Source organism: Canis lupus, chromosome 17, assembly GCF_048164855.1.
Source record: "Canis lupus baileyi chromosome 17, mCanLup2.hap1, whole genome shotgun sequence".
Taxonomy (NCBI): domain Eukaryota; kingdom Metazoa; phylum Chordata; class Mammalia; order Carnivora; family Canidae; genus Canis; species Canis lupus.
In genome coordinates, this window is record NC_132854.1 from 16,519,366 (window position 1) to 16,533,069 (window position 13,704).

General features: G+C 38.0%; 1 protein-coding gene across 2 annotated transcripts in view; it reads right to left on the reverse strand.

Annotated features, from left to right (window-relative positions):
• Nucleotides 1–13,704, reverse strand: part of GPC6 (glypican 6) — a 1,088,426-nt gene that overhangs the window by 330,761 nt on the left and 743,961 nt on the right. For both annotated transcript variants that reach the window (XM_072782620.1, XM_072782621.1), the window contains exon 4: nt 12,292–12,457. In XM_072782620.1, coding sequence (XP_072638721.1) covers nt 12,292–12,457 — 166 coding nt within the window. The remainder of the gene's footprint in view (nt 1–12,291; nt 12,458–13,704) is intronic.

Below are 13,704 nucleotides of genomic sequence, written 5' to 3' on the forward strand. Positions count from 1 at the left end.
AGGTGGTTTTAGGGCATTTTCTTGGGTTACAAATCAAATAATATTTCATGGTTTTCACCTTTAATGGGCTAAGCAGAAGGCATTTGACAAAAGTCACCATAGAGGTTTAGAGAAATAATTTATACTCTAGGGCATTCTTAAACCAGTAACTTGGCAATATGGGATTCAAAAAAAATCTCACTGCTTCTTGCAATATTGCATTGCAAAAGCCACATCGTGTATGTTTGTCTCGCTCCTTGGGGGGGTGGACTCCATGTTCAGAAACCAATGAATAGATTACACTGGCCCTCACAGGTGAAGTTTTCATTGGAGACAGTCCTGCCACAAGGCAGGGGCTTGCTTTTTGATACATGGTATTCTTGCCAGTGAAGAAAATGAATACCCAGGGGCAGGTTTTTTAATAAAATTAACAAATTTCATGCCTCAACTTGAAATTCAGAACTTGGCAGTGGCCAGAAATGAACAAAGTAATCCTAGATCTCATGCATTGAGGATTGCAAAAGCCAAAGCCAATGGAAAAGAAATTTCCTCTTGGATTGACTGCAATTATAAAATGTCAATGTGCATGATAAATATGGCCATCAAGTAGTTCCTGAATCTTGAGAAAACATATTTGGGGGAGCAATCTGGGCCTGTCTCCACCAAATCACTATGGTAAGCATTCTCATATTTGCACAGTTGACATTCTAACTACACTTAATTAAAGAGATTGGGGATTATAGATATAGGCTCATTCTGAGAATACATATTGATGAGCAGGCTGTTAAATATTTAACATTTAGAGGAAAACACAGTATAATTTCACAAGGAAGGAACATGCAAGCACCCATGTGGTACCCAGGACGAGGATTCTGGGCACCATCTGCTGGAGTTGATTAAGAAGTTGGCCACAGAACCATTTGGGCTGTGGAAACCCTCCAGTGGTTCTTGGCATCCCCAGCTTCTGTTTTGTGAATATGACTACAGAACACCAGGATCTTTAGCATCCAAGTGGATATTCTCATTTTTTGGTACCACTGTTTCTCGAATCCAACAAACTGTAAACAGATTGAAGAATTCCATGGTTACCACACCCCAAACTAGCCTCTGTATCTGCGGACAGTACCATCTTTCTCATGTGTGCTTAGCTCCATAACCTCTGATGTGTTTCTCTCCTTGCCCTCTACAACTGGTCATTGATATTCAGACACCAAGTCTTATAAATTCTTATTTCCAACTCTGCTGTGAGTATTGTCTTCTTTCCTCCTTCCATGCTGAGAGAAGCCCTCCAGTCTCCACACTAGTCACTCTACCGCTAGAATCCATCCTTTACTTTGCTGCCACATTACTACTTGGATCCTGCTCACCCCTGAATAAAAAATACCCTGTGCCTTGGTCATTGCCTACAAGTCAAGAGAAAGCCAAGTATTTAGCCTGCCTTTCAAAGTGTAAATGGTCCAATCCTGACCACTCTTACTTCCCAGTATACACTAGCAAGTACTTGTTTTTCAGCTTGGTTTCCTCAGAAGCACCTGCACACATACATCATGCCTATTCTAACTTATCTACTACTATTTTCTCACCCTGGTCTCATCAGCGCTTATTTACTTGAGCAAGGGGAAGTTCTTCTCTACTGGGATGAGTCCTATTTCCCAAGAACTCAGGCAAATCCAGAGCAGGAATAAGAAGCTGGCTTGAGGAGACACACTTCCTCCAATCTTGTACTCTCAGTTCTTACTGATTAACTCCATTCTGATCATTTTCCTGTGATTTTTCAGCCTGCCTTTGTTATCTCTTTTACATGTTTCTGGTGCCTCATGTTCTCCGAGCTCCTTGCCTACTCTGTTGCTTTCTACTTTCTTTAATATATATTTTAAGATTTTATTTATTTATGAGAGAGAGAGAGAGAGAGAGAGAGAGAGAATGACTGGGGGGAGAAGCAGAAGGAGAGGGACAAGCCAACTCTGAGCTGATTGCAGAGCCCAATGTGGGGCTCGATCTCAGGCCCCTGAGATCATGACCTGAGCCAAAACCAAGAGTTGGATGCTTAACAACTGATCTTCCCAGGGGAATCTGCTTTCTACTTTCTATTTTCTTCATACTTTCACAGGTTATTCACCTGAATAGGGAACCATGGTGCTGCTCCTTCAATGCTATCTATGTGGACACATCTTAACCCATCAGATTTGCATGCATTATCTAGTTTAATCCACATGATGCCAAGAAGAAGGTACATTTATCTCCAGTTTATTGATGAGAAAAGTGAGATTTATGAAGGTTAAATAATGTTCCCCAAATAACACACAGGTAATAAATGATGAAGTCAGGGTTTGAACTCATGCACTGACTCAAGGACTATTGGTCTTACCTATATTGTCTTCACTTTATTTTTATTTTTTTGTTGTTGTTGTCTTCACTTAATCACACTATCACTTTAAACATATACATTTCATATCCTTGGGTAATTATAATTTCCCAGGGTTGGATGGTACAGTTTTTATTTCTTTTGTCTACTCTATGCCCAATCTAGATCTAAGCACCAAAAAGGCATCTAATAGGTAATTTTTAAAGATAATCAGACATGTTAAAATGCTAAGCCATGTCATGGACATTTGGGATGTTATAATGGTATAAACCTGCAGTGTTCAGCACAGTGGCTACTAGGATGATATAGTGATTAAAATGTAAGTTAATTAAAAATAAATGAGAATATTAGCTCCAGGAAACACTAGCCATATTTTAGATACTTAACAGCCACATGTGACTAAATTTAAATCAACTTAAAATTAAATAAAATAAAAACTCAGTTCTTTAGTCTCACTAGATATATTTCAAATGTTCAACAGCCACATGCAGTTGGTGGCTATTATCTTGGAAATACAGACACAGAACATTTCCATCGATACAGAAAATTCTATTAGTGCTGGCAATACTCTTCCTCCCAACCTACCCCATCAATGTATGCAGCCAGAGACTAAGGCTTACGTCATAAACCCTTAGTAGGAATTAATTTGTGTAGTGGTTAAGAATCTGGGCTCTAAAGTCAAGTCCTGGCATTGCAATTTACAAGTTGTTTGACCTTGAACATGTCACTTATTTGGTCTCAGTTTTCCCATCTGTCCAATGGGGTTCATAATATTAACTACTTCATAGGATTGTTTTAAGGATTAAAAGTGTAAAGTGATTACAATACTGCCTGCTAAAAAGTAAATGTCTAATCACTGTTAGCTATTATTGCTATGGATGTAATATTCTCTGGATAGAACTTAGTAATATAAAGAATAAAGTTTCTCACAACTGTCTCATACTTTTAGAATTTGGATACTATGATTGCAATTGAGTAACAAGACACATTTTAACATTCTCTCAAGGACAACCTAGAAAATATGTACCTAGATTTTCAACTAATAAAGGTAGTATTATGCACGTATTAAAGTGGGTCACCAAGAACAAGCCAAATACTTTATTCAATCAACACAGTGATTCAACACAAAATACTACAAGGCTGATTAATGAAGGGACATATGTATTTCACTTTATGGAATTACCTTCTAGAAATCAGCTCCTGTGCATGATCCGTACCCTCAGAATTCACCATGTATTGTTATTTGTAGAATTATTCCATTATTCCTAACATTCTTAGGACTACTGACAATTTCAGTTCTCCCATCTTGTTCAGTATATCACATAGATTTTGGCCTACGGAATATATTTCTATGACTATTTCAATACAGAAGAGTTTGGAACACTTAACACTGAGGAGTTTGGAATACTAAGCTATTTTAAAAATAAAGAACTAATCTAATAATAATCAAGAACATTAAAAATAAGGAAGTAATCAAACATCAAGGAAAACCATGGAGACATATATATATATAAGTGATAATACCAAGCACTCCAAACAGCCTGCACCAGCAGTGGATGGTTGTAGATTTTGAGAATATTTTTCCTATTGAGGTCAATGAATTCTTACAGGACCATGGTCCTGCTTCCCTGGAAGAGAAGACTTCACGCTCATGTGAAACTATCAGAGAGATAGATGTAGGGCCAAGATAGGGCAGGGTTACATTCTGATTGAGTCAATCTGAAAACCACATCAGCTCTGGCGATCTTTGTTACATCCCGAGGTCTCTCTCATCCACTAACTTATTCATGGCCATTGAACAGTGTTCTTAGGCCTCTCATTATCTTGGTTCATTTCCTAAGCATTGAGATTTTAGTAGTGAATAGTGACTGATTTTTCTGACATTTAATTATCATTGTTATCTTTCTAGAAGATCCTGCACCTTAAAGAATAAAAATGTGATGCATAAAGATACATTCCTTCTTGGTGTCATGTCATATATTCAATGACTTGTTTTCATTTCTTTTTGTAATTTTCACTTCTTCAGAGGTTACAATAAAGAACATTCTTAGCGTAGCAAATTATTTAAATCCGTGCAAAGAAAAAATTGAGGACATATCTTTTTTTATGTGGGATTTGTATATAAGCTGCTATTTGAAGGACAAAGAATATTTCATGCTCTATTTTAATTTAAATTCTCTCCTGGCTACCTTACCAAGTATCTGTAGGCATGATATTTTTAAATGAATTATAAGCTCAAAGTTTTCATATATCACGAAGGTTCTCAAAGTTTAAATTACTCCCAAGGACATTTATATCTATTTTCCCTCTAGAGTAACCAATGAAAACATGCCTTTAACCATCAGAATAATTCATGGGGCCATCTCTTCTAACCTGGCTTGCACCCCTGGTTCCTTGGAGGGTTGTTCATAATAAACAAGCCACGAAGACAACAAGATGAAGATAATAAGATTCTAAAACTCTCTATTATTGTTAAAGAAACAAGCCTGAGGAAAATTAAAACTAATTTCAAAAATGACTCAAACATAAAGAGATGATCAGCAGTTCTACTGCTGATACAATCATGAATTAAAGAAGCTTTCAGCATTGGAAGATCTATCTATCTATCTATCTATCTATCTATCTATCTATCTACCTACCTATCTACCTACCTACCTATCTTTAATTATACACATATACATAAAAGTAAATGTACATTTACAGGAAAAGGAATTTAAGTACCCTCATTAACACTACTATTAATAAGATATTTAGTAGAGCATTGCAACATCACACAGGATTTATTATTTGGGTTAAAATAAAGATTTTCATTTCAGTTGCTAATCAGGACTTTGCAGTAATCTAAGTACCTCAGGAAGTAACCCTCTCATTTATTCTATTAAATCAGTTCACGCATGAAGGACTTTTTTGATTATGGTAGCCCTGGGACTCGCTATGAGTTTACTATTTGTGAATAGCCACATAGTTTAATGCTTTCTTTAACAATTCACTTAGGTAGTTATATTTCTATTTCTTCTTTCCTGATTTCTACAACACAACAATGTCCTCTACCTCATGTTACTCTATTTCCTAGAATTGAAACTGCTAAGAAAGTCATCAGACTAATGTTCATAGTGCTTAAATTTTGCCTGGGTTTCTGGGCCCTTTGGAATTCAATAATTCCATTCTAAAGAATCATCAAATATTTTCTCTCGGCATGCCCAAAAGCCAGGCATTCTGTGTTTTAGCTTAAAGTTGAGACATAATATTGAAAACGATCACAATTTATTAAAATCAGACGTCAGTCATTAAAAACAAGGTCCTTTCGATATAATTATCAAATTAAACCATTTACCTATAGAAAACCCTGAAACTGAAGTGTAAATTAGAAGTAAAATCCCCAATACAAAGGCAATTCTCATCATTTGTGATATGGTCTGCTTTCTCTTGGTAAACTAAATCCTTCTGTTGCTGGTTTTCATAGAAATTGGAGAGCTTACTAAGGCATAGGAGGTATTTCAGTGAAGTACCCTCTTATAAGTGGAACATCTTGCATCCTGAAGAAAGTTGTACTTGAAAAATAGGTATGCCTTGTTCCAGGCCATGAGTTGGTGTCATATTAGATCTCACCATGGATTCCAACTTGAAAGTCTAGTTCAGAATATCATATTTTCAGTCATCAGTAGTTATAAACTGTATGGCGTTGAGTGCGTGGGAACTGGAATAGATGTTCATGCAAGAGTTGGCACTGGGGGCAAAGGAAATACACGTGCATCTTTGAATGACTATATGTCAATTGCACCAAATCATTTTAAGATTGATGTGCTTTGCTCGCTTTGATCCATGGGAAAATCTGCCGGATGCAGAACAGCAATTGCAGGCCCATGAACCCCTTGAGCTGTTGCCTGCAGATGAACATTAGCAAGCGTTCAGAGGTGAGGAAACGCCTGCCTCTGTTTGCTGAGCAGCCTCTGACATTATACCACCCTTAAGGCATTAACCCGATTGCACCACATAAAAATACTTTCACATATGCAGAGTTCAGAAGTAAACCATTTTCTAAACGTCGGAAATTGATAGCAAATGTAGCTTGTGAAAGGCTGCTGGGTACCAGCCAACTGTTTTCTTTCTTGCCTTTTTTTTTTTCTCTCACTGAGTAGTTGGTACTGTTTGTGGATTTTGCCAGCGTTAAAGAGAGAACACAGCATATGATAAATGTCCATGAGAAATGAGAAATACTGAATCAATAAGTATAAAAGGAAGGCAGAGAATTGGGTGGGGTTAGATTTCAACAGATAGAAAATAAAGTGTTGTTGTTTAAAAAATTTTCTTTTGCTACTTTCAGGAATGCACAAGGGCAAAAGCAAGTTCTGTAGCTAACAGTGAGATCAGATTCTACAATAATTGCCTTGGCTTTTGCTCCTCAGTTTAAGAGTTGTGTTTCTAGACTGTATTAGTGAATAGGCTCTTGTCTTCTACAAAGTAGAGACCAAAAAACCTTGAAACTTCTTGCTAAATATGATTTTTTTTAAAGTTTTTTTCCTTGGGTTGAGAGGAAATGATTTTCTGTGTTTTGGGTCTAGAGTTTTTTAAAACATGGCATTTCAGGATCTATCAGCTAGAGTCCTATCGTATTTGCTATGGAATTCTTTGTACCTAAAAAATTTATCAGATTTGTATTATATAATTTCATGCTTAAGAAAGTCTTTGAGAGAGGAGAACCTTAAACAAATGTTTGAGATGGTTCTTTGTGTTGATTTTATAACCTACTGAAATGCAACTTCACATGGTCCTGGGTATTTTGCAAAAAGAAAACTCAAGTTTATTTATTAGAAACATTAAATGTTTACCTAGCAACATTTTCCCCAAACACAAAGTTCTGAATATACTAAATACTTTGAGGACAAACAACTCTTTCAGGTCCTAAGAAAATAATTTGTGCCCTAAAGTGGCCATTTATTACACAGTCCTAGTCATTTGACTGACCTACCACAGTTTCCTTGTGGCTGGCTCTAATTTACAACTTGATAGCAGCTGTCATAATGAAGGAACCAGCTTCATTATCTGATTTGTTTCTGCCATCCCTGCACTCACGAGTCCATTAACAACAGGGATATGTGTTTTTTAAATTACTGAATTAGTCATACTTCCATTAAAAGAGTAGACTTACAAAGTAAAATAGAGCAGCCTCTTACTACATTCCCTTCCATTTCTCTGTCTAGTTATTTCATTTATTCCATCAGCAAACATCCAGGGAGCTCTATTCTCAGCAAGCAGGCCCTCGTTCGCTCTAGCTTCATGCTGAAATCAGAACAAAGCCACACCAGACACTTGGTAAACATGTGTTGTATTAATTAATCTCAGAAGATGAATGGATAATACCCAGAGCAGGGGGATTTTGGCCAGGCACAGGTGTAGTGCCCACCTGGGACTTCATGTTTGATGGTCTCATGCCAATTTTCTGTCTTTGGGCTGTCTTAGACTTAATAACTGGCTAGTCTGAAAGGAGGAAGGAAGTCCAGAAAGTGTGATACTACTGGTTTGTCTGGACAATGAGTGCCTAAGGCCTAAACTAAAAATACAAGCTGCTTTGCTGGCTTTCTTTCTTTTCTTTTCTTTTTTGGCTTATCCCCTACTCCTTCTTCCTTCCTTCCTTCCTTCCTTCCTTCCTTCCTTCCTTCCTTCCTTCCTTCCTTCCTTCCTCCTTTTCCTTTTCTTTCTATTGAAGGACATCTATAGATCAGGAAACTGAATCTTTTCTTGGCAAAAATTAACACAAATTCTCTAAATCTTCTTTAGTCAGTGACAGTGGTAGTGGTGAGACTTGTTCATAAAACATTTAAAAAAACAAATCAAATAAATATTTATGAATCACTGACAGTAGGCCCATTGAAATAGTTACAGGGAACTTGTGAATATTTGGGGCCTCTACAGTATCACAGCAATTCTACATGTTATGGCTATCCAACATCAATTATGTCTGACAGCGCTAATTCAATACAGTACTACTTGCTATTATGTATCTACCAAGGCAGGGCTTCCCTAACATTCTAGTCTAGCTTAAGTCCCCCTGCTCTGCAGATACTTAGCATCCTATGCTCCTATTTTCCTAATACTTTATCACAGTTGATTATAACTAATTTAACTATATTAAGTTCCCCTAGGGTAAAAAATGTACTCAATTTAGTAAGCTAGACACATACATTTTTTACCCTAGGGGAAAAAAATTCTTACTCCAGTGAGTTGAATTAATAGGTTAGGATTATTAGAGTCTTATCTAAAATATTCAGCTACAATGTCAGGACACATCTTCAGGTCTCACTTTTATGGAACCATAGCGATGTTTACCTTACACTTGCTTTAGTAAACATCCTCTAATATTTTAGTGATAAAATATATTACAGAACAAACCATTCTTGCCTTTGACCTCATCAGCATTTCCCTCTCTATATCCTTTTCTCTCTGGTTCTCACAGTCTATAAAGTCTCAGAAGGTACCAGATGTTTGAAGGAGCCTGCCCCACACATCCTAGATTTTAAAGTAGACTCAAGATTTATTGCAGCTGCACGAATGTAATTTCAGCCTTAACTTTTGTGCTCATGAGCTAGGTGTAATCTGCACCATGGCTCCTTGTCAAATAGAACAGCTCTTATCTGTGGAGTGTTGGTATCAATGCCAAACACTCAAAATAACCGCAGGATATTACTGAAAACGAATTCTGCCCACAAACTGTTTCCCTTTAGGAAATTTTAATTTACATAAACATTTTCTGAGAAAACACTTTTGCATTCAGGCAACATTCAAAGGCTAGGTTGGAAAAAGCTGAGTATGGATTTACAGCAACACCTGGGGTGAGCGGTGAAGCAGTGCCTGTCAATGCCTCAAATTACATTTTTCTCTTGCTGCATTAGTGCCTAGTAGTGAGAGGAGACTGTACCCCACTCTTGTGTCCCCCCATGTCCTGCCTAGCTTAGGGATATGGCCCAGCACATCCATGCACTTAGATGCCACAAGTTGAGGCTGGGCTGGGCTCATTCCTGGGGAATCCCATATGCTTCTAGAAAGCAGCCAACAGTTCTGGCAGAGATGAACAGAGACTTTCATGTTCTCTAAAATGGGTCTAGCAGCATCTTCTTCAAAGTTGTCAGCAACTTTTCAAAAAAACAAAACAAAACAAAACAAGCTCTTTATCTAAAGCTCTTTGTTCTACAATAGTTAGCCGTTAAAAATCTTTTGAATAACCACTCTGTGCAGGGCACAGAATTAAGCTCTGACTGGAAAACTATGAAAAATGTATCTCGAGTAGACTCCTGATTGTTTTCTAGGATTTCAAAGAAATGAAAAGTAACAAACTAAAGAACTTCAGAAGTGAATGGAAAACCACTGGGGTTTTTAGCTGAACTCTTCAAACATTACATTTTGTCTGTGAATTACCTTTCTTTTTGACAAATCCAACAACAACTGAATGCAAAATAATTGCAACTCACTTGCAATTAATTTGTGGCATAGTAAAGATCATGAGAACGTGCCACCAGTTCGATCCTTGTTTTTATTGACTGTTGATTTCATGCCACTGTTAACATTTCAAATGAGTACATTAAAAAAAAAAACACCATAAAAATGTATAAACTGAGCCATGAAATTAGCAGAGATGGCACATGGAATTGATGGCAACAAGAGGGAAGGGGATTGATGAAAAGATGGTAGAAGCCCAAGAGAGATGGGCTACAGATGCCAACCAGCGAAAGGGCTTTACATATCATTAGTTGGGTTACTGGCTCACTGGTCTTCCTTGCTGCACTCATGATCCCTGTAACACGGTCATCTTGGATGCATATGTGTGGAAAAGAGAGTGTGCACATTTGACTGATTTAAGTAATAGATTTGTGAACTAACAATTCACATTGGGCGCAAGGACTTGCAAGAACATATTTTGCTCCAAAAGTCTATTTTGGTGGTCAATTTTTGATGCCCTAGCAGAACCAGAAGGAAGAAAGAAGAAGGGTTTTTCTCACTGGTATCTAAGATTAATAAAAAAAAATGAGATAGGATATGAGATATATTAATGTAGTACTAAACACCAGCTTCCTTTTTCATTAAAGTACATCCAACACATGGTGGGGTCAAGTTTCATTTTTTAAATCAAATGGTTTTCCAGACATTCAATTTGACATCTAATTGGCATCCAGGAGACCCAATTGATTGAAAGTATAAAGATCTGTTTTATGTTAAAATAGTCAACCAGCCCTGAGGACAAAAAGCTAATAAGGAAGTCACCATTGCTCGTATAAGTTAAAAGACTATCTTCTCATTCTTAATCGTGTCCTGCTCTAAAGTAACAAAATCCACATGCCCACGTTCATCAATAAGGTGCAGGCTGAGTGAAGACAAACTGTGCTATACATTAGGGTACTTTCAACCAGAAAATATGAATAATCTGTATGACTCAAAGTGGGATGCTATGAGGTTTAATCTGGTTTTAAAATATGCAAATATTTTTAGACTCTTGATGAGAGTGCTTTTCAATTAGCATTATTTGGATAGACTGTCTTTGTCAAAATTAATCTAGATTTATATTCTAGAAGATCAGGTTATTCTTATTTTTTTTAATTCACACTCCCGTCCAAAATCTTAGCAAAGAATCATACCATGTTCGAGTCAGAAGGGTACCTTAATGATTAACTTTTAAACACTTCCTCATTTTTCATATAAAGTAACCCAAGATCATGCAAACAGATTTTATACTCCCACTAAAGGGAGAGAGAACAGCATTTCAATTTGTTCTCTCTGAAATGATTTCTGGGGTTTTGTTAGATGAGTTCCATTTGAATCTACCCACTCTCACATCTTTTTTTAAAAAAAAAACCTTCAAAACCATTTTCTCTGGCATTCCTAAGCATAATAGCATGTTAGTCGGTGGGTGACACCGCCAAAGCTGAAGGCTTGTCACCTAAGCACATCTTTGTACAGGGGGCTCAGGTTTCACTCCGTTCCAACACATCTTAGATCTTTTTCCTAGCCTACTCGAATCTTAGATGTCAGAAGACGTTCGGCGTGCCTCCTGGTTTCGAGGTTTGCATAAATTGATGCTGGGCCCTGTGAAGCTGACGGACGCCGCTGTGATGTGCACCACCCTGCCTGTCACCACGCAATTGCAGTAAATGCAATAGAAAGTACTTTTATTTGAAGGCCATTTGACAGAGGGGGAGAAAACACATTTACTCTTTCAAGGCCTGTGTATTTTCCTGGGAGAAGCCTGCCTGTAAAATTTGTCCTTTTATCCTTGGATAGCAATTTGGGAAATATCTTTTGGCAGTGCAACTCCCCAGAGCGATTTCTGCAACTCCAGACACGAGAGAGCCGTGACTCCCAGACCTTCCCCAGGTCTTCCCCACTTTCTCTCCTCCTACCTTATAAAGACAGGAAGGCTGTTCCATGCCTGTCTCCATAGAATGAGGAGGGAAGTTTGCAGATTTTAGCAAAACTATGGAGCTAGTTTCACTCTGGACTTTTAAGGAAGGAGTTGTTTACTAATATCTGTGACTACATTGAGAAAATACGAATAAGAGCCGGTGCTGTGAATTTGTTTTTAATGAGATTTTTTTTTTCCCTCTTAACTTGTCCCCTTGCACAGGAGCTCACAGAAACCCAACAGGAGCACTTCCCCCTTTGTCATAGGATCAGCAAATTCAATACCGCTGGCCTGTACAATCGTTAAGAGGACCGTCCTTCCTGACACACCAGGATTTTATTGATTTCTTTCTTGGATTTAGAAAAGGAGGAAAAAATGCAAAATAATGTCTATAATTTGCTCAAAGCTGCTTTCTGGTTTCGTACTTAATCCCCTTTGTCTCTGAAAGCGATCACCACCTCGGAGCTTGTCCATCAGGCCCGCAGCTCCGTTTGATACCTACATTGATACCTACATCACAGTAGCCCACGTCTCGCTGCGTGGAAACGCCCCTTACCTATGAACAGATTCCATTCGGTGTCCAGATCAGCTTGGTTGGCCAGGCAGCCCTTCATGACGTTGAGGCAGTAGTTGTTGCAAGGTCTCACCGAGGGAAGTCCTCGGCAGTACGGGCAGTACAGCATCTTCATGAGAGCTCGGATGCATCCCGGGGTCGGGCTGACCTGCCGATTGATGGAAAGGACAAAGAAAATCAGAAATAAGAAGGGCGGGAGGGAGAAAAAGAAAAGATGTAACTCATTTTCTCCTTGAAAGAGAGAGAAAAAGGAGAAATAGCTCCAAGAAACACCAGCAGAGGATCCAACATGCTATTAGAATTTTAACCCTTATTTTATTTTATTTTTTAACCCTTTTTTAAAATGAAAGATTTTATTTATGTATTTATGAGAGACACAGAGAGAAGCAGAGACATGGGCAAAGGGAGAAGCAGGCTCCCTGTCAGGAGGCTGAAGGGGGACTGGATCCCAGGACCCCAGGATTGTGACCTGAGCCAAAGGCAGACACTCAACTACTGAGCCACCTAGGTGCTCCAAATCTTAACCTTTTATAATATTCTATCTCGAAGCCAGGCAGTTCCTGTCAAATACTTGGTCGACATTGTAATAATCAATTTTTGTGAAATGTCCCCGTCAACATTTTGATATCTGTGTCATTATAATTCAGCCCTAAAACCTGGACACTGTTTCATTGCACTAGAACGTGAAATGAGATAATGCATGTGAAAGCAATTTGCAAAGTTAAAAGCTCCATAAAAATGTAGATATGATTAAAGTTTAATGTGACACCTTTCGAAAATTTTCCAACTGGTTATTTGACCCCGTTTCTAAAGGAGGCTGGCAGATCTACTTCCTTTGTAGGTAACTTTTTAAAAAGGATCAATATCAACTTGTCTGGCATTTCTAAGATCCAGGCCTGCTTAGAAGCAATGGAACTGCCAAGGCAATGTCTTCAGGCATTTGAAGCTTTGCAGTTCTGGGAACTTTGTTCAAAATGGATCCAGGGTTGAATGGAAGGAGAAATCCTTGCAGTACTTCAGAGGAGCTACTAATCAACCAACACTGAAGTGGCATTTGCCTTGAATAAGAAAAGCTGAGGTGCCTTTGACTTAATCAATTCTAAGCCAATAAAATCTTTTTCGGACTCATTGAGAATTCTAATTTGACTTAGAGGAAAGATTATCTAAAGCAGCGTAAACCAACAGCAGAGAAAAATACAGAAAGCTCTTTCTATGACTAGACACAAAATTACTATATTTATCTGATTGGTTCCACATCATTTTGGTGTTTTACTCAAGTAAACTTATGTTGCTCTTCTCGTGTTCCAGATCTGAGAGGAAGCCTAACTTGTAGAATTTGGATCTGTTGGAGAGTTACAATCTTATCAGAGAGACCTGGGCCCACGGGTGGCATTT